This window comes from Necator americanus, chromosome II, assembly GCF_031761385.1.
Source record: "Necator americanus strain Aroian chromosome II, whole genome shotgun sequence".
Lineage (NCBI taxonomy): Eukaryota > Metazoa > Nematoda > Chromadorea > Rhabditida > Ancylostomatidae > Necator > Necator americanus.
Genome location: NC_087372.1, coordinates 12134899 through 12156253, shown reverse-complemented (window position 1 = coordinate 12156253; position 21355 = coordinate 12134899). Strand labels below are relative to the sequence as shown.

The 21355-nt window shown below is 41.2% G+C and overlaps 1 protein-coding gene across 2 annotated transcripts; it reads right to left on the bottom strand.

Annotated features, from left to right (window-relative positions):
• Positions 1-89: 89 nt before the first annotated feature.
• On the bottom strand, positions 90-20866 carry RB195_017609 (uncharacterized protein; the record flags this gene model as incomplete). 2 transcript variants are annotated; one of them, XM_064184676.1, is made up of 27 exons in its annotated part: positions 90-203; positions 1065-1181; positions 1244-1365; positions 1565-1655; positions 1725-1934; positions 2005-2082; positions 2138-2252; positions 2624-2708; positions 2857-2974; positions 5493-5576; positions 5763-5901; positions 7109-7206; positions 7323-7407; positions 7463-7547; positions 7604-7691; positions 8274-8401; positions 9696-9811; positions 9868-9992; positions 10057-10255; positions 15587-15689; positions 15764-15869; positions 15972-16177; positions 16246-16375; positions 16475-16663; positions 17869-17975; positions 18026-18171; positions 20799-20866. In XM_064184676.1, the coding sequence occupies 27 exons, from the start codon at positions 20864-20866 to the stop codon at positions 90-92; spliced, it is 3252 nt and encodes a 1083-aa protein (XP_064040557.1). The 2 variants fall into 2 exon arrangements, with proteins under 2 accessions (XP_064040557.1, XP_064040558.1); XM_064184677.1 differs by lacking the exons at positions 15972-16177; positions 16246-16375.
• Between the last annotated feature and the right edge of the window lie 489 nt (positions 20867-21355).

Genomic DNA, 21355 nt, shown 5'->3' with positions numbered 1-21355 from the left:
ATTCAATTCGAACATATGGAAGCAAAAAAAAAACCGCTAAGCGGTGGAGATGTCCTGAGTTGTGTGAGAAACAAAATAAAAACCAGAGGCTAAGAAATTCGAACGATTGGTGAGTTTATGCGGTAGATCGTGTTTGAACACTGACATAGCACTGCATGATCACCCAGAGCAAGCAGCCGATCGATCACACATCCCAGATCGATCTGGAGTGAGATCAAAATTAAATTAAAAAAGTAAACGTCGTTACGAGCAACATTTAGAAATCCTTTCGAAGTCTTTCCAACAAGAAATAGACGAATAGTTCATTTTGGCTGTGACATTTACATGCATAACAAATGAGCTTTCTCCAGGAAAATAGGAGTGGATTAGCGTACCGTCACCAGTGGAATTTTTACCCAGCACCTCTTTGTCGAACGAGTCTTAGCTTACCATCCATGATAGGGTCAAAACGACACAAAGCACATGCGCAATTGCGTACGCGGCTTTTCTCGAGGCGTTTCGGTGGAGCGTAGCGGTTAGGAGCGTGATGAAATCTTGCTTGCACCACCCATCGCTGCGGTTTGTGACGGTCCCAACTCGCTTCCAACTGCTGCCTCCACCACACCAATTCAAGCGCGTACGCAAATGCACCGCGTCTGTACTCGTGATTTATGTCGTTTTGACCCGACTATAGACATGTGCCTATCTAGCAACGTCAAGAAACTGCATTCATTAACCTCATAATTCAATTGCTTGCAAAATTGTGAAATACAAAACTCGGTAGGATAAAAAGAGTAACTCGTTATGCCAACTGGAAGGGGCCAGGTGTCCCCACTGGCACTTGTGCATTCATTTTAACCTTCGGAGCGAGTGAGAGTTTTCTTTTTTTTTTTATAAAGCGGCACATATTAATAGACCACGCGGTACTTAAACGGGTGAGTAAAGAATGCTCTCCGGTTTATGAAAAATGAGACCTCTTTAATAGCATTTCACACCTGAAAAACGTCATGTGCTCCTGCTCCGAACTTTAGCTTTCCTTCTTCCAAACTCCCAACTTTTTAAACAACGTAACGTGTTTTACCCACCTTCCGTATAAGCGCTTTGTGCTCCAAATCCCAAAAAGTGAGAGCACTTTCGCACGCTGTCACCGCAAGTTCATTGTTCAGCGCAATGAGATTTCGAGCAGCAAATGTATTTTCAAGCTGAATGTGGAGCAAAAACAAAGAGAATATAAGAAATATCTCTGAAAGTAATGCAGACAAGCCTTCGCTGGATGCTGAGCAATTCGGTTGGTAATAGTGCCATCCTTTTTATTCCACAGGATGAGACCACCGTCTGCCGTATAGCCAAGGAGATATTCAGATGTACAGGATAAGTATGTCCGGCCTATAATGAACTCTCAACGTCGTAGAGCCCTAATGGTTGTGAAAAGGTGCAGAACCATTGAAAACAAAGCAATGCGTGTACGTATTCATCCAATTTGTATGCGGTCACAACTATCTTTATTTATATTCTTTTATTTTTTTTTGTAAACACAGCTGGAATAGTAGACAACAATGTCCGAATAGTTGCGTAAAACAAGTACCTGTGATTTTTACATTCATCGTTCTTAGTAATTCGCCTGATATCATGCTCCAGCAGCAGATTATACCCTCTTCACACGCGGAAAACAGTGTCTAAAGAAAAATCTAATTACTTAGACTTCTTGGAAGCCGCAAAGCAAAAAAAAAAAAAAAGAAACAAACATTATCGGCATTGTCTATGCAGACTGAAGCTATAGGGCCACTGTGAGCATGCAACATGGATTGGAGTTGACAAGACCGCAGATCGAATAATTTTAGTGTGTGGTCGTAGCTTGCGGAAACTGCTGTCAGTGATGATGTTAGTAAGAATGAAATCGGCTTCTGATGTGCGCGAACAGCGTTCAAAAGTGTGATAGAGAGAACGCGAATAGGCTGAAAAGAAAATTTTCTCGATTAGCAGGAAAAAACTCCTGCCTTGTTATATACCATGCAGATTACGCACCCGCTCAGAACTTAATGTTACTTCCAGGAATTCGATAGAACCATCCAAACGAGCAATAAGTACACGTGATCCAACTATCTTCAAACAAGCAAAAATATTATGAGAACCAGTTAGTGCGACTATGTTCACTTACAGCCACATGAACAACTCCAACACTAGATTGAATGTAAACTCCGATTAGCTTATTCCTCTCCAGACATGCTATTTCAACAGAACCATCAGAACATCCGCAGACGGTGATGGATTGCCTAATTTCATGAAGTTTCTGCACATTAAGAGATATCGTCAAAGATTATTTGAGAGGGGTTTTTAAAATAAAATAAAAATCAAAAGATGGAAGTAATTAACTGGAGAGAGAACCATGGATCTATACTAAGGTCATGCCGACATGTGGCACTGTGCAAGTGCGTAATTGGGTGTTCTCGAAGCGGGGAGGGTGTGGTTGGAATCAAGGTGTGACCACCGCGGGGAATGGTATCAACAAGAGTTCCATAGATTCTAACCGCTGCCCTCTACCGCACTGCTTCGAGCGTAGCAGCTTACGCAACTGCACCGTGTTTCATGTCGTTTTGACGATACGATATCTTAGTAACGAAAGAAAAATCGAAAGTACTCATACTTAGTCGCGATGCACCAGATTATTGGTAGACACGTGGTGGGCTTTTCAACATCTCGAATTCGACACAGCTTTAGTAATCGCTCCCCTCAAATAGTTGTTCGTAAACAGTACGACACAGCAAATAAAAACACGAACAATGCGGAAAGTGTAAGCGTGAACAAGAGATTTCTGATTAAAATAGATTTTTTTGCCGAATATGATAAATCCAGTTTACATCAGAAATTTCTGCTCACCTGTCTCGAGGTTCCATAGACAAACTTTTCCTTCTTGACAGCATGAAACAAGTCGGGATTGGTTGCAAATTGCAATGCATTCAATAGGAAAGCGGTGTCCGGAAAATACAATAGGCACCTGAAACAATTACAATACTTCCAACGTTAAGAAAGTCACAAGAACTACTACAGGAACTTAATTAGGCGCAATTCATACTCACCCACAATTCTTTTTTTATTGGTAAGTTATAATGGAAATATCACACGCAGGAAGATTTCAGATGCAACCTTCTCGAAATACTACCATGTAAGATACTGCACAATTTATTATTATTTACTATATTTATTTAAGTTACATGTATATGAATGGAAACTTGCATCCAGCTTGCGGCGCTTAGCAGGAGATTTATAAAAGAGAGAACAGCAACAGTATTGGCTGAGGTTCCAGAAGGGGAAAAGAAGTGCATTTGCTGCTCCCGTCGGAACTTCAAGTATAAAACGAAAATCACTGCCCTCCGGAATCTAGATGAAACAACCATAGTATCGAGAAAGGGAACGGAGGTCACTCAGAACTTCAACAACACCTGGTCCTGGCAATCTTGCGCTTTTGCAAAATCTACCACCCGTCTTCACCGCGACGCAGGATAGACACTTCACATACTGTCGAAATGCAGGATTCTCATAAGCAGTGGTGAACAATTAAGACTATACTGTTGCGTAAGAAGGAGGAACGGCAACTAACACTCAATATGTTTATTTTCTGTCATTCACAAGCTCCTTACAAGACTGATTCTAAAGGCGATTGAATTGAAAGAGCGTTAGATGAACGACACCTAGGCGACCAAGAAGGAGTTCAGGACAGATATTTTGCAATACCGCCACGATCGGCGTGATGAGAGGTGTTCCGCTGAGTGGCACAACCTCACCCAAATATTAAAGGCAACATACCACGAATCTAACGTGATGAGTCCGCGGGAAAAGCTAGAGTTAGGGACATAGATTGTGTGATCAGAGGTGGTTCTCCTCCATGATCGTTCGAAAATGACGTTTCTTTAAAAGCATCACCCCACGAATCTGGAGTGGTGCGGGTTGCAGGTGGGTTATGCCTATACGGAATCGTAGATTATAGAGAGAACGGTGATTCCGTCCATATCTTCCTAGTAGCCGTGAAAACGACCCGTAAGATACGGCTTCGAGCGTTCTGCGCGCTATTTTCTACAAGGAGTTCGATTGTAGCGCGCCAGCCTTGTGCATTTTCCGGGCCGTTTTTTGCGGCAATTAGGGAGAAATAGATGGAATCACCCTTCTCTCCATAATTTACGACTCCGTATAGGCATAACTCACCTGAATCCCGCACCACCCCAGATTCGTGAGGTGACGCCTTTGAGACGATTTCAGTTGCAACGAACCACCCTTGTGCACGCACCACATAAAAGTGCGGTCGGTCGAAGGTCAGGATTGTCTTCTCACTAGCCTGTTCAAGTGAAACCAATGCATAGGTTGCTAAGAGGACCGGAACGTGTGCAGGAGCATTCTAATGTACTTCGCAATAATCAAAATGGTTTCCACGCCGTTTCTTAAGAGGATCAAGGAGAGATGAGCGGAAGCATCCCTGTCAACAATTTACAACTCCAACTCAGGATTTTCTTCCGGATTCCCTCACTATCTCAAATTCATCGTATGCTGCTTTTAATCGCAACTCAATGCTAGTATTAGACTGGGATAAGAAGGAGTGGAAGTTAACGATCAGTTTCTACACCATGTTCGTGTTGCTTTTCGTATCGTCCTTATAACACTTAGTATAGCTATTCAGAACAAATGTAGGCTGAATTTCATGAAAAATGCAGAACGGTCGATCTCCAGTTGAGCATTGGGAAAATGATGCTCGAGAAGAACGGATGGTTCCTAATCTCCATGCTTAATGGAACGAATATATTCGAATGCCTTATCTATATTCATCTAGATGATAGAATGAAATACAAATGATAACCTTCGTACTTCCGAGCTGTCATACTACGCAGAAGAAAAAGAGATGCTCAGATAACATTTGGGAACATCGAAGAAGTAGTAAAGAAGAACAAGAAGGTAAGGCTCCGCTCTCACCTATTTAACACCACCATTTTTCCAACGTATGCTTTACAAATGCTTCAGAATACTGAGCGTTTCGCATACAGAAAGAAAACGTCGTTAAACGCTGATCTGAAGGATGATGTGAAGAGTATTCCCGTTTGGGGAAATGAAAGAAAGGACTTGAAGTTCGGGCTTCTATTAACAATCGAAGATCAGAGGCATGAATGCCAGGAAAAACAAAAATTAGGAGGCCGGGACACGTAGCTTCTAAGCGACAATCGTTTGACCCGATCCGTAAGCGACTGAATATCACACGACTATAGAACATATCACAGAAATACGTAATGGTCAGACATCTCCGCGAAATAGTATGAAGAAAAATTCGATCCAATTCGTGTTCATGTTCTATTGCGAAAAAAAGAAGCGGGCAACCTTTGCGAACGAACAAGTGGAATTATTAGTGGTACCCGAGCAAATAGAAAAACAAGTAAGAAGTACATATGACACATGTGCGTGTCATACGTACTTCATAGTTGTTTTTGTGTTAAATGCACTGGTGGAGCGCATCAAACAAAAAAAAAACTCACTGATTCAACCAAAGATTTGCCTTTAGGCACGTTCGGTTCCATAACACTAGCTCGAGGAGATCTATGTGATTCCAGAGCAGCTTCCTGATTTTCAAATATATGAAGTAGAGCAACTATGTACAGTTATGCAGAAATCCCATAGAAATATCAAAAAAAGTAAAGCTATCACCAACAATTATAAATCGGACGTATATTTGCTTATAAACGTATACTTATTTCTTTAGTGCTGAAAAAGTGTAATCTTCGTAAAATATCAAACCAAAACCATACCTTTTGCCGAATTCTTTCAGTACGCCAACGCCCCCAAAAACACACATATAATACAAATGCGATAACACTCGAAAGTAGTATCAACCACATTACAGCCAAGTAAATGCGAAGCTGTTTTTCCAGCCAAGAAATCCGAGATCTGAATTGTCAAACCAATTCCGATGAATAATCACACTTATCGTATTTGATAACTTCTCGCTTTTTATTACAACAAGATTGCCTTTAGCGCCTCCAAACAGCTGAAATTAGAAGGTATACTTTACTCCTACACACGCATCAGCAACAACAGGAACTTCGTGCTTTTTTTTTTGGAATAATGGTTTCATAATCTTATGAAGCTGAATACCATCTCAACAACTCACAACATAACTAAAATATAAAATAAACATAGCTGACGCTATTTCTGTGTACCATGAGCACAGCAGGACCTCATCTACATGTGTTGCGGTACATGCTGGATACGAATATAGTAGCTACTTCCTACAGGAATATTGATTTCATCAATTTATCCTCTCTGCTCTTTCTCTGTTATTTCAGGCTGCCCTTGGCCACTGAATTTCTATTCATACCGACTATTCCTACTTCGATCGGATTTTGCCAAATAATTGAATTTTGATTTTTCGACGAGAGATGAGACGGACAAATAAAATATCACAAAAACCGGTTGTCCCGTACGTAGATCGCTAATATGATAACTTTCTCATAGGGTATTTCACATAGAGTGTGAGCACCACAAGTGGTCTAACACTTTTTGTGAGGTGGACAAACAACATCGTAGCAAAGGGTTACTGTGCACCTGGTCTTCATTAATACCCGAGGAAAACAACTGCAAAAGTTCAACACGGAGTTTAAAAGAAATTCCATGCCATCAAAATTGGTGGAGCTGAAATTGGGACAAAGAGATCAATGTACTGAAGCGATTCTACAACATAAATATAATTCAAAACCGTCTTCACCAAGATGTGAGTGCACGTGGCTTTTCATTCACCAAGAAGTAAAGACAATGAATAGAGGAGTTTGAGTGAAATGAGTTCACACTATAAGATTGATGGAGGGAATGCGACAAAAATCTCTGTTTATCTAATCAACGTAAAAAACAAACGTAAAATTGAAATGGTGTTTTTTTAACGTTTACGAAAATCTTGTATTAAGTAGTCATGTTCATGTTATCAACATAAATGATATGTGTTTAATTTGACTTAATGCTGACAGGAACAGGGTAATGATCCCACTCTTCCAATAACTAGGTCGTCGCTGTTCAAGAATACACCCAGCAAAGACTATCGTTAATTGTATTCATGATTACATTACACACGTTACTAAACGTATTAAAAAGTACAACTCACTTAAGCGCGTGGCTGTCCTCTAGCAGATATGGAGATTTTTGAGGAGGCGGTTGCGCTGATGATGTGCTTGGATAAAGGCAAGGGTCCGATGGATCAACCTATAGTTGAATTACGAACGTTATAAATTTGATTCAAACGTCTCAGAATCTCTAATTTTGTGAAGAAATGTTTCGAGCCAAAAAAGCATGCAAAAATGCCGAAAAAATGAACGTACAGAAGTTTTCAAGATGATAGGCGGCACGAAAGTGATGGAGCCACCTGAATGGCTAAGGCTAAACTCTGCGAAGAGCGTTAACCACCTGAACAAGTAATTAGTAAAGTCTGGAGCAAACTGCTAACACCTCAAGTCAAAACCATCTATAGGTATGTTCGCTCCATTTCTGCCAATATGAGGGCGTCCGTTCTGCGGAAGCGGATGCGCTAAGATTTGTTGCTGTACCTACAATAAAGTTTTATTTGTACCGCACATCACAGTACCTCCGCTAATTCACATACTTGAAACATTGAATGGGGAGCTTCTTTGTTCATGAACAACGAAAGCCAGCCATATTGTCCATAACGCAAATATAACCATAAGAGATCGCTGAAGGACCAAAGATATAGTAGGGTTAGAGCGACAAGAAGCATAGTACGGTGGCTTAAGCGCCTGCGCTCGAAGCGTTGAGGAAGAGCACAGCCGCTTACGCAATTGCACAGTATCGTTTCGACCTTATACCTCAGCTTAAAGACATCACCCCACTAATCTGGGTGGTACGAGTTACAGCCAGGTAATGCCTATATGGGGTCGTAGATTGCGGGGAAGAGGGTGATTCCATTCACCTTTCCCTGTGTCAGCGCAAACGGACGAGCGAGGAACTGTTTCTTACCATTGCGCCCTGCCTCGCCTGCGATTCGTCGAAAACCCATTCGAACGAATCACAGGCGAGGCACAATAGTTGCGCATTGCAACAGAAGCCGTCGTAAGATACAGCGTTCCGGGGTCGTCCGTTTACACTGATACAGGGAGAGGTGAACGTAGTCACCCTCTTAGTCACAATCTACGACCCCGTATAGACATTAACCGGCTGAAACCCGTATCACCCCAGATGGTGGGGTAATGCCTTTAAGTGTGAGTCAAAACAAATTTGCACCAGGGAAAAAAGAACTGAAAGAAAACAGTTACCACCTGGAATATTCTTGTCCTTGTTACGAAGTACAGAATCTTAAGACGATTGCTAGGAAGAGGGCCACGAGATAAAGAAGCACCGCCATAACTCCACTCCGAGTGGCTTGCGGAATTCGAACGACAGCGACCTAAACACACAGGTAGTCCCAGTTTTGTTCTTTGCTATTTACTAACTATTCAGATAGCTGACTAAAGAGGGCATCAAAGGACTTCCGCCTCGTTTCGAACGGAGCGGTCGTGAAACGTAAAACGTAGCTTCTTTTAGATTTCGTAACAGCCCTCATTGTGTTGATATCGAGTGAAAACGGGCGTCTGTTTTGTTCTGTGATGAATTGAAATCCTACGGATTGTACATGCGGCTGACCAGAAGATGAATTCGTAAGTACACAGGATGTTTACAGTTAGTTCTGTAATTACTGTTTGTACCATCTACACAACACAAAGTGTCACGAATCGTCCCCGTTTTTTCATCATCATTGCTATCTAATTCTGCTATGACTTTTTGAACGACTTCTCGTTTGAAGGAGAACAAATTCATTGTGAAAATATTTCAGTTTTCTATTTGTTTTCCGCATTATGAAGCTTTACAATAAAGGAATATTGCTGCTTCCTGGCAAAAGTTGGAAGATTCTAGTCTAAACTATAGTCGGGACAAAACGACATGGAGCACGGTGCAGTTGCGTAAGCGGCACGGTTGAGATAGTGGTTGAAATCGAGGCGACACCATCGCGAACTGCAGCATTGAATGGTGGCAGCGGGGGTTCTCCATCCATTTCAACTGTTGCGCTCCACCGCACCGCTTCGAGCGCAACAGTTTACGCATCCCGCTTCATATAGTTTTCACTTTACTATACCACTAGTTAATTTTTTCAAATTGCGAACAACAAATTGCAACAAATTGCTTGTCAAGATGTATTCATTAGAACCTAAAGTAGCTCAACTCTGAGCAATCTTGTGGAATTAGATTGCTGGATTTCTTTTATTTCAGGACTTCGTAGGCTGCACGTATTTCTCGATCGCAAAAATTGAAATCTCCATCGGTATTTCACTTTCTGTTTCGAAATAGTTTCTACTTAGAGAAGTGGAATATTCAAATCCTTGCTTTCACTCAATTCAACAATTCGAAATTTTCAAGTTTCAAATAAAATTATGTGGTAGTAGAAACTTCTCCGAAAAAAAAAACGCTCGGAAAATATGGATGTTCTTCTTAGAACGTTTTCACATATTTGGAAAATTCAAATGAAGCAGAAGAACGTCTAAGGACGCGAGAATGAAAGATGGAGTCGGTGCCCATTTCCGAAGAATCTAGTAATTCCTAGCATAGAGATGTATTCTAACCGCACTGCCAAGGAGATTTTACAACATGGAGCAAATTTGACGTCAAACAACATCTACAGGAAAATGTCCAGGATACAATACTACCTTTCCTATCAAAATCCTCCTGAATATCTCTATCATCGAGTTGTGACTCAGATAATGTGCGCTTCTTCAACCGCTTCATTTCGAAAAAATGGGGCCAGAATTTCCGCATAGGACATCTAAATGTTGATCTTTTGTTACAAACAAATGATCATTTACTAACAACTAATCTCACTTCACTGGAACAAAATCGTTCAGATGAGGTATTTCGGTGTTGAAAAGTTTTTGTGCAAACCGTCGTTTGTCTTCAGAACGTAAGCGTTGCAAATCAAATGTTAAGCATGGTGCATAGAAAAACATCTGAAAGGAGATGAAATTCAAAAAAAAAATGCTACTAATGTAAAACGTTAAGATGTCAGCAAACCTGCATATAAAAGTCAATAACTAGACCGATGAATGCGAACATGCAGAACTCCTGGATTTCAGCTATTCTTGTGGCATAGCCAATGCCAAGAAAGGATAATTCCATCACGAAATACTTGCACAGTGCGTAACCTTCTTGGGCAAGACCATGGGAAATACGAGAAGACACGTCGAGAGAGGGTGGAGTGTAGACAACGGCTCTAGAACATGAACAAAAGAATGTGATTCAAAATCAACAAACGTATAATAAAAGACAAATGGGAGAGTGTGTCATACCTTTATTTATATGTATACCGCCCTTATCCTCGTAGTACACAAAAAATGTATTGCATTACGATGAAACATAATGTATCACCTGAGCTAGCAGAGCGAGCGGGTTTAAACGAGAGTTAAACGATTTTTTTTCAGTTCCTTGTTTGGGACTGATAACGTTTATGAGAAGAAAACAGAACTTAGAAAAAAGTGATGGGAGATTTTGAACCATGTAAGACCAGAATAATGGGAGCCAGTAGTGGTGGTGGTGTGGTGAAGGTGCTAATATTGTCTTATTTGACTGCTTTAGTTAAATGCTCAGATCAGTTAAAGTACAGTTATTGAAGTATTGTTCGTAAATTTTAACTTCAAAAAAAGGTGGCAACGGTACTCGAAACCAATGCAGTTATCTTCCTCTGACTTCAAACCTGTATTCAGCTCTCTTCTTTGGATTCATCTTAGCCCCTTCAAGTCGAATCCCAGAGAAGTTCGTAAGTTTAAAGGCTGCCTACCACGAATCTGACGTATGGATTTGCCATTGAAAGCTTCTATGCAGAGTCGTACATTGTGGAAAACCATGTGGTTCCGCTCATCTCTACGTCTCGCTGTAAAAAATGATCCGGAACCTGCCTTTTTTTACGACGGCTTGCATTGCAACGCACCACAACAACGAGCGAGCCTTCGAGAATTAATAAGGTCTCCTCGCCAGCCCAGTCAAGGTAAACTAATGAATACACTACTGAGGGGAACGGAACGAGTACGCAGAGGCGCGTTCTAACGCACCTCGTGGGAAAAAAAAAGCGATTCCCATGTGGTTTCTTACGGAGATTACGGAAAGATGAGGTTTTCCGTAATCGGCGACCTCGTATAGAAGCTTTCCATGAGAAACCCATGCCACGTCAGATTCATGGTATGCTGTATTTAATGACTACAATCAAAAAGCAAGTGTTGCTCCACCCCGAATGAATGTAGTTCAACGTTCAGACTAGAGACTAAAGAAAGTAAAGCAATGGTGCGACTCTTCCTGTTCAAGTTTACCATAGATGACATCATGTGAAGAACAGTCAAGGAGAACTCTGTTGGTATAGTAGCGTCGAAGCCACCCGAATCCCGCTGCAATTGGGCGATGAAGCGAGCGCTTCGAATAGGTAGGTAGGAAGGTGGGCCCATTCTTAAATTCACCCTTACTGCAGCGACGAGCACTGCTACCGAGAGTTCCAACTTGACCTCAACCCCGGCGCACCGTTTCGAACGTAGCTGGTTCCGCAACTGCACCGAGCTTCAGGTCGTTTTGACCCAAATATATACAAGTGCGTTATGACTTACTTGACTTAATCGGCAGGTGACGTCATCGCCTGACGCGATTATCCGCATCTTCGCGAGGTGTGCCGCCTTTGAACACAGCTCTGCCCAACCTTCTCGATCTTCTGCGAGAGCTTGCACAGAATCAATCCATTCGTCATTCAGCTATTCCATATTCTGCGAAACCTTACATCTCGCCTGAGCTGCCTATCCACGCCGAGTGTCCTCAGGTCCTCTTTCACCTCCTCAGTCCAAGACTTCCGTTTTCGGCCAGGTGGCTTCTTCCAGCTCGAACCCGACAAACTCCTCAGAACTCGTTGAACAAGGCGGTCTGGTGTCCTTAGTATATGACCAAAGAGGCGAAGACGATTTACTTTAGCCACTTTCGATGGCGGTTCAAGATATTGGTATCTTCCACGTGTCATCCGCCGGTATTCCACATCAATTTCTGCGTAAAGACCTTCATTGTGGCATACCCTAGACCAAAAGTAGCCAAGTAGCCGTCTAAGCAGCTTTCGTTCCGTGCAATCAAGCCTCTCCATCACCGTAGATGGTGCTGCCCAAGACTCCGATCCGTACATCATGGTGGGGCGAATTGTGGATAGGTAGACTCGCAGCTTGACTTCATTGGTGATGGGGGTCAGCCACAGGCATTTCGTTAAGGAGTTAAATGCAGAAGTGGCCTTAGCGCATCTTTGCTGAACATCTCTCTCGTAGCTGCCGTTGGTCTTCAGCGTACAGCCCAGGCAAGGGAACTCATCGACGAGTTCTATCGGTTGTCTGTCCACCCTGATTCCCCTTCGAAGTCTCGAAGTGATTCACATCTGCTTGCATTTATCAGGGCGTAGACGTGGTCCACAGGCTGCAGCCAGCTTCGATACAAGGTTGACAACATGTTGAAGTTTCGTACTGCTTTCCGCAAATATAACAACATCGTCAGCGGACTCGAGATTTGGTCAAGGGGTGTCCTGATGGTGCTAGAATGATATCGGCAGGACACTGATCTACTCCTGCCACTGCCTCTTATCTTATTCCAGTTACCACCTCAAATGGTGTTGTATATCCGGCTGGTGTTCGAACTGCAGCAGTTGTTCGTTGATTCCTGTCATCAAGCAAACGAATGAACTTTCCTTGTACTGCATCGGCGCAGAGCGAGTTGAGAAGACACCCTCGATGAGGAGAGTCGAAAGCGGCTTCAATGTCCAGGAACGCTAATTGCATTGGCTTCGAATACCGCTGCCAGATTTCAATCACTCTCCTGACGATGAACACCTGGTAAATCGTAGATTGACCAGGACGGAAGCCAACTTGCACATCGCGCGTTATTTCTTCACGATGTATGTTTAATGGGTCGGTCCAGGATAATGCGCTCCAATACCTTGTACATAACACGCAGCAAAGAAATTACTCGATAATTCCTAGGGTCCGTGATGGATAACTTCTTGTTGAGGGGAATTATGATAGCGTGTCTCCACGAATCAGGTATTCTTTCGTCTATCCAAATTGAACGGATGATCTTTGTTATCTCACGAATTCCAGGCGGAGGAAGATATTCCAGCATTTCTGCGCTAATACCGTCGTCTCCACCAGATTTTCCATCCTTCATTTTTTGAAAACAGACTAGAATACCGACTATTCAAAAAACGAAGAATGGTACATATTGTACATATGTCGGCCTATGAACGTAGCACATAGCTTGCACGTCATCAAGTACTTGGACGATATTGTAATACAGCATTAAAGCAGAAACAGAAGTAAGAAAAAAAAACTTAAAAAAAAAAACAGAAACCATTTGAAGTGTCAGGATGTCGCCAACATTGTGTCGACGCTGCGTACCTCCTCTGTACTATGTCTCCGCCCTTACAAGTGCAAGCAATGTGGGCCTCTCACATTGCTTGCACTTGTAAGGGCGGAGACACTTGTACGAAAAAGATCAGTTAAAGCTAATACGGCATTCATTCATTTTTTAAACAGAGTGCCTGTGGTATAATTACGGAGACATAGTACAGAAGAACCTGAGACCTATGAAAATCGATGTGGAGTCAGAACCAAGTAAACTCATGCAAGAGTTCTGCTCTGATAGTATGATCAAGAACAATGACAGCTACGCGAAGGACATACTGTCGTACGTTGAGTTGAATCCAGTACGGCATTGATTCTTGTCCTTAACAAAGTGCCTGTGGTCTAATTACAACGGCAACAAATTCAAACCTCGTCATTCAAACTGCGGGATATCATGATGTATTAGGTTGGTTTTTTTTTTGCTCTGGAAGCTGATGAGGGCTAGTAGTCAAAGAACAACACAGCGGATTTAAGCTTAGTGATCGAATTGAACAATCTCCGCTTCTGCTTTGCAAAGAATATTTAAGGGCCCTGAACAACTGGTAGCCTGATTGGACGAGGTCTAGGGAACAGGATGAATGAGCGACCATTTTCCAACTTTGGAACTTAAGTTGGCGACCAGTGACCGAAGACATGCAGCCACGTGTTGTCCTTCAGAAAGCATACAGCGGCACGTTTCGGTTGCTTTTCTCGAATTGCCGCGGACAACTCACAGAATTGCCGCACGTAAACCTTTTTAAAATGAGTGCTTATCAATTACCAATGACTTCTTGCCGTTCGTAACACTCTGCGAGCTATAAGATTGCCCCACATGCAGTTCCTTAACGTTATCCAGACACCAGTACTTAAGGATACTGCACACTGCGTAGATCTCATTCGCCTTGGTGACAATCTTTAAAAACGCGGTGGTTTGTCAACCCCGTTAGTCGGTGAAACTGGTCTGTTGTTCTCCTTTTAAGGTCTTGCGTGGTGTACTTGGAACAATATCGAGGGTTGGCGAGGAGAGAGGAGGGGTTTGACTGTATATGCATGGTATCAAAGTCCTTGAACTATTTTCAGGCCTTTGAAAAAGACGAGTTTGTCTAAACGCCAGGCCAATAAAAAAGTTTCATCTAAACCTCGTTGGCATAACAAGAAAACATAAAGTGAACCTGTGCGTCGAACGCCTGTTTGAGGGGAGTAGCTCCTACAACAGCATTCCCCGTGAGTCGAAGAAGCAGCAGAGAAGCACCTTTGGTTGGCGTTGTGATTCAGTTGTGGCTATCGCAGTAGATGGAAGTGGAAATTGGGGGAGTAGACACGCAAACTACCGGTATCATAGAGGACTCAGTGTTTGCCCGCATCGGCGCAGATAAAGCAGCAATGACAGATAGATGCTCGCCCGGCATTAACGGTTGGTCTCGATCAGCACGTGGGATACCTATCTCGACAGAACTTTGCAGTAGTCCGAGAGTGTAGCTAAACCTCGATTGTGCGCGCCGTTGTGAATCATCGTCCGCGTTTGGGAACCAAATGACTGCGCACATTATTCCGTGTGCGTGGTAAGAAATGGAAAGAAAAGTTGCCATAGCCGAAGCGGTGAAACCAGTTGCTGACGGCAATGTGGGTATTGGTAATGTCGCCCAACACCTCGATCCTTTTGCACTACAACGGTGACACAACAAAGGAGCGGAGCTCTTATATACCTTTGGCTAGGAAGCTTCTAGAATCACCTTGCTTTTGTCTGAGCCTCCAAGAAAACGGCGTCAGCCTTAAAAGGCATAAAAGTCCTCAGAAATTTTTATGCCTTTTAAGCCTTTTGAATTTTCTGATTTTTCTTCAAAGTTTAAAAAATTAAGCAACGTAGTCATACATGGAGAGCACTGTCGCCACCTCACTAATTAGATCAGGAGGAGACCTACGAGTCACCTTGTTCAGTTTGCTCTAAGGATTTTCCGATATCCAAATTACATTATGAGGAGACCTACGGATCACCTTGTTCAGGTTTTCTTTTCCAGGATCTACGAATTTTCCTCACCAAAATTGGAAGTTCTGCACTCTACTCAAGATTGAATAAGACAGGGTACGCTCACAGACAGCAAATCTCAGAAAAGACTCAGACAATCTCACCAATCAATAATATAGGTCAGCCTCACCTTGTGACACAAAGGATGTTTTCCAATCCAAGTATGAGAGCAATATAAGGGAATATTCCCGCACCCCAAAGAGTAGGGCTCAATTCTAGGTGAGCACACACTCCTAGAAATATGGATAAGTCAACAATATAAATGATATAAATTAAATTTTGGCAACGACACTGCCAGACCAACAACCTGTGGTCATCAGGAGAGTCGCTCCAACAGTAAAAGCAGCCGCCAGTGCAAGACCCCATCGTGAAGCTACCATCTCAAATTTCCGAGCCGAGTAATACAGATAAAACTACAATTATCAAAGTGATGTTATGAACAAAAACTACGCAGTGAATTCAATAAGTATGCAAGTTAAAACCTAAAAAATCTAGAAGAAAATCACAAAACTTGCCGTGAAAATAGCGTAGGAGCTTAGCAATGGGAGATAATCTATGATAGCCTTTCGCGGTCGGAAGAATACATGGGCGAATTTATCTTCTTCCCCACGGAGAAGAGGAACATACTCAAACTCTGTTTGTGAGATCAAATGGTCAACCAGAGACGACCTCACATCATTACTGTACCGGGTAAAGAAAAGAGTGAGGGAAAAGTCGATACCTACAAGTTATCAATCGAAATATCTTAGCAACAGCTTCCCTATTAAATAGAAAGAAAGTGGGCAGGACTTCTTTTCTGGTTGCTTCTATAAGAATGCTTGACACCAGTAAGCCCCATTGGAATACCAAAGAATAGGTCGCGAAGACATATAATAGATGAACATTCGCGCGAAAAAATTGTAGCAACGACATCTTTATCCTAAACAAAAAGAAACTAACGAATAAATTAAGAAAGCAGGATATTCTTCTGGAACAATTTTGAGTTAAAGATACATAAAGATAAAGATAATGAGCTTACATCTTTGAACTTCTCGTAAGAATGTTCCCAAAATGCTGTTGGATCGAATAATAAACAGCCATGTTGCGGAAAAAGAGAACCAAAGCGAAATCCTTCCGATTTAATTTGCAAACACAATGCATCGACATCTTCCTGATTCAAAATCACCTTTCTTGCCAAGAACGCACGCGATAACGGTCCACGAACTGCCTAGAAATGAGCACGGCATCTTACCATTTCAACAGCAAAGCCACGAACGAATCAAAAGCAGATAACAAGCAACAAAGAGAAAGGTTGAAAGAAATGAAGAAATGAAAGGGAGGTTGAATTCCACCAATCTAGAGGAAGCACTTCAACGGAAAAGCGTTATCGGTTCCTCACTCACGTCTAGTGGCAAGAAGCATACGCGATCAGCAATTAATCACTGACTAGGTCTAAGGCTCTCACATGTGTGCGATGCGGAATGTAGTTGGAATGAATGAACGTAGAAATGCTGAAATCTCTCGCTCAGTTTGAGATTCGTAAGATGACGGGAATAACGCGTTGCAACCCCATTTTCGCTGCATCTACTGCTCTAGGTCAGTTTTTTTCCTTAAGAAAATCAGTAAATTTAATTAAATTAATTAATTTAGTTAAATTTGATTACAATTACAAATTTAGTCAGTCGAAATTTCCATCAACACATTGACTCCAGCGCGCTTTTTAATTTTGGTGGGATGCGGACCTGGAGTGTTATTTTGGTTCCGTATCGAATACATACGTCCATACGTGGGCCACATTGTCCCCAGTGCTAGGGTTTTGTACTAGCTTATTAATCTTGCTTTTGATGGCTTTACTTCGTTTTGTATAATAGTGTATGAGCAGAATTACGCACATAGTTACGTAATGTCTCATGCGTCTAAATGCGTACGACGCACACCTTGAGTCTTCGGGATCATAAATAGCTTAACTTTCCACCCAATAAAACAATGGGATTTCAGTTGAAAAGTTCGACTTCCAATGAACCTCGGCATAGTTGAATGTAGTATCGAGTTTGATAAGCTGTAAGCCGAAACGTTAGCCAATAAATTTATTTAACAATGGGATTTCAGTTCAACAGCAGGTCCGAATCTTATGCTGAACGTAACGTATTTCACTAAGAAAGTGAAAGAAAGAAAACGATGCTTTTCGACGGAAAACGAGAAATTTACAAAATGCAAAAGAAACTGAGACAAACGAATTAGAATATCGTTCAAATTTTTCATTTGTTCTCGTTCGTTTTCAAACCATTTTCGAAAAAAGGTTTTCAATTAAATACTCAACGAAAAATTTCTAAGGAATGCCAATCATTACATTGTTAGTAAATTCAGCAACTTTATGTAGATTTATCTTCTGTTCCTTTACAAATACAGAAGAGAAAACCTTATGAGATATACCTGCTCAGCGGTCAAATTTCCTGACATCCATGGTTCCACACCTCCTCGAATCACTATTTGCTGTAAAAAAGTGTTCGGCAAGCCACGAGACCACTCAGACTTCTCTCCTTAACACGGAAGAAGTAAGAAAAAAAGTGCAAATGTAGTCAAATCGTACCGGAATCTGAATATAGTTTGTCGTCCCAATAAACATTGATAGGGCTGTTTGCAGATAGACGAAACTTAGTCAGAGTTGGATATGACAAAACAACCATAGTTATCAAAGACATGGACAAACAAGTGGCAGGATGTGCTGAGCACAATCTGTAAAACTTAAATCCATCTGAGATAAGGAAAACACTAAAGCCAGACTGACTAAGAACTGATTATTTTTCAATTAAATTATGAATGAATTATGGATGTGTGAATGTTTAGATATACATACGACATATAGTCGGGTCAAAACGACATGGAGCACGATGCAGTTGTGAAGGCAAGTGCGCTTGAAGCGGTGCGGTTGGGCGTAGCGATTAGAATCTAAGGGGACCTTTGTTGACACCATTCTTCGCTGTAGTTTGCGATGGTTCCACTTCGATTTCAACCGCTACCTTCACCTCGCCGGTTCGAACGCAACCTCTTACGCAACTGCACTGTGCTTCATGTCGTTCTGATCCTATCATGTGTGCATCCCATCAATTATCTATTGATTACATCATATAGATGCATTCGCAAAAACAAAACTTTTGTGACGTGACTCTTACCGTCCCCTCGGTTTTGAAATTATCTCCTTCCAGGATATCATTATCTGTGAATAATATTGGGCCTATACAATGACTTGCCGACGCATCAATTCTGTGTTTTTATCCTTCCAAACGAGTCTGGTACAAATCGACAATAAAAGTGCGATTGGCATAAGGTAGTTTCGAACACCTGCACTCCCTGCGTCGTCACAGTCCACACACTTGACAAGTGCGCTGGATCCGCCCATTAACTTGGTGTGTGGAGGACTACTAGATAGCGCAAATAAACCTTCAGTCACCATATATATCTTCAAAATTACAAAGAGATCAATCTGTGAAATGTAAAACTTCAAACGAACACCATTAATTTCATAGCACATTTAGTGGATTATCTACTGATTACATAATCTAGACGTATCAGTTAACATCAAGAGTTTGCAAAAAACGATAGGTAAGGAAAATAAATACGCATAAATCTAACCAGCAAAATAAAATAACGACACCAAGCTTAGCAACATGACAGAGACAACTATAAAAAAAAGATAATGAAATAACTAAAAAATAAAACTAATTATTCTTTACTTATTCCATTGCCACCTACTCTTTTTAAAGGAACATATCGGCATATCCAGGGATCCTCTTTAACATCCAAGAGTTTGCATGGAGATCTGATGCGGTACTCTAACAAAGCAAGTTCCTTTTCACTTCTCAACCCTGTACATATATCCTCATGAGCGTTACTTTAGTTAAATAGAGAATTGCATATGAGCAGTGCACTACTGTGCCTCGATATTAGGAAAAGCTGTAAGAATATCAGAAAGATCGAATGCATACACCAAAAACAGAAGTGAAAAAGTTATTCACTTTACAGAAACGCAGTGACAAAAGGATATCTTTAAGATAATTTACTATGAATTTTAAAGGTGGAATAATGACAAGTACAATCCAAACCTGTAAGGAGTTGTCTACGGATTTATAGCTTCTAGCAAGAGAGTTTCACAACTGTGGAATGGCGCTGTCAAATGCACATGAAAGGTGTATGTAGATGAAATTTGTGGTTTTATTTTGTTACTAAATGCAAGGCTTCTGCCAAAAAAGTGTTAGTCAGGACCGCTCCCACTGAATAAAGCCACTGACTTGACACATCGGCAGAACTATTACTCAGTGGAAGTAACGTTTAAGGAGACAGTAATGAGTGACGGGTGCGGCCTAGAGAGTCTGAATTTTTTTTTTCAAAACCTGGAGATATCAAATAAACGAAATACTACAGGCTCTTAGAAGTTGTAAGCTCAACGACTGGAGAAAAAAAGAAAGTGGTTTTAATTGTATCATCCTTATAGATCCTGACGAAATAAATTAATAAAAGGACTTCATTTATCTTTAGTATCTTAAAATGTAGGTTCAGACTGCGAAGTCAAGACAAGCAGCAATTTTTGTAAACAAACAATCAAAAACGTTATTCTCCAAAGTTCTCACATCGGTCCACCTCAGCTAAAAATTCTGATGTGGTGATTGATGTAGACACAAAAATTCCCATGATCAAGCGTCAGCAAAGGAGGGTCAAGATTTTGAAAAGCAGTATTCTTTTGTTCAAATAGATAACGGATAAGAGAAGTGCAGCTAGTTACACGTTCACGGTTAATAATAAAAGACAAGAATTTAAACACGAGTACCGGGATCGCAATTCGAACTCATTTTACATAACATCGTGTAATCGAACGGTAACAGTCAGCTGCGCCGCTGCTCATACAGTTCATGGTAATTTTCATGTTTTTGAACAAGGGGAGTCGTTTGGTTACAAGGAATGAATGTTGGTATTTAGTAGCGGTGTTTTGTACTCTGCATATATATATGTATATATATATATATATATATATATATATATATATATATATATACAGTACTTTGCTCCCCGGTTCGCCACACACAAAGCAGAAACAACGGATGTACTCGGCTCAAAATGAAAGTACTTGATGAGCAAGTGTGTGAGCGGTTGCGCTTGAAGTGGACGATGCGGCTGCACCGAGCGGTAGAAAACCGCGTCGCTACGAATTCGAAAAGCTTTACCAGATGCACCATGATTCAGAACGATTGCAGCACCTGTGTAAGTAGCTAGTAGATAGATTTTTCAAAATACTAATTACTAGAATTATTTTACTAGCATTACTAAGGACTGGATTTTCAACAGTTGCGAAGAAAATGGATACGAACCGTCCGTAATCATGATAAGCCTGTGCAACGCGCTCACGAAGACTGAGAACCTTGTTAGTTGGTGCCATTTCGCGTTTCTTCGATTGGGATAATGTAGATTATTCGCCAAGTGAACGAAGTTGGAACACTATTTACAATGACATTGCTGAAACCTGTAACAAATTCCAGCTGTATCGTAAATACTCACCAACCACGTGATGACAAGGAATATCTAATAGTGTTTAACTGTTTAACCAAAGTATTTATTTTTGTAAACAACATTCATTCGGGAAGTTCAGATAAAACAAGAGAAACTTTCATTCGAACTCAAAAAATTCAACGATTCAGGAAAATGATAATGTCAAACCACCAACAACGTTCAAATTCAAAACGAATTCAATACAAGTCAGGAACAACAGAGAAGAGATAACATTTTCTAATTTTAATATACTTGTTAGAACTCGGACATACAACTTTACTAAGTGCAGTTTTTTGTTGTAAAAACAAATCACCGATGAAAGATTAGAATTTTTTTTCAGAAATTAGGCCTTCATAACAAGGATAATTATAACACTCGT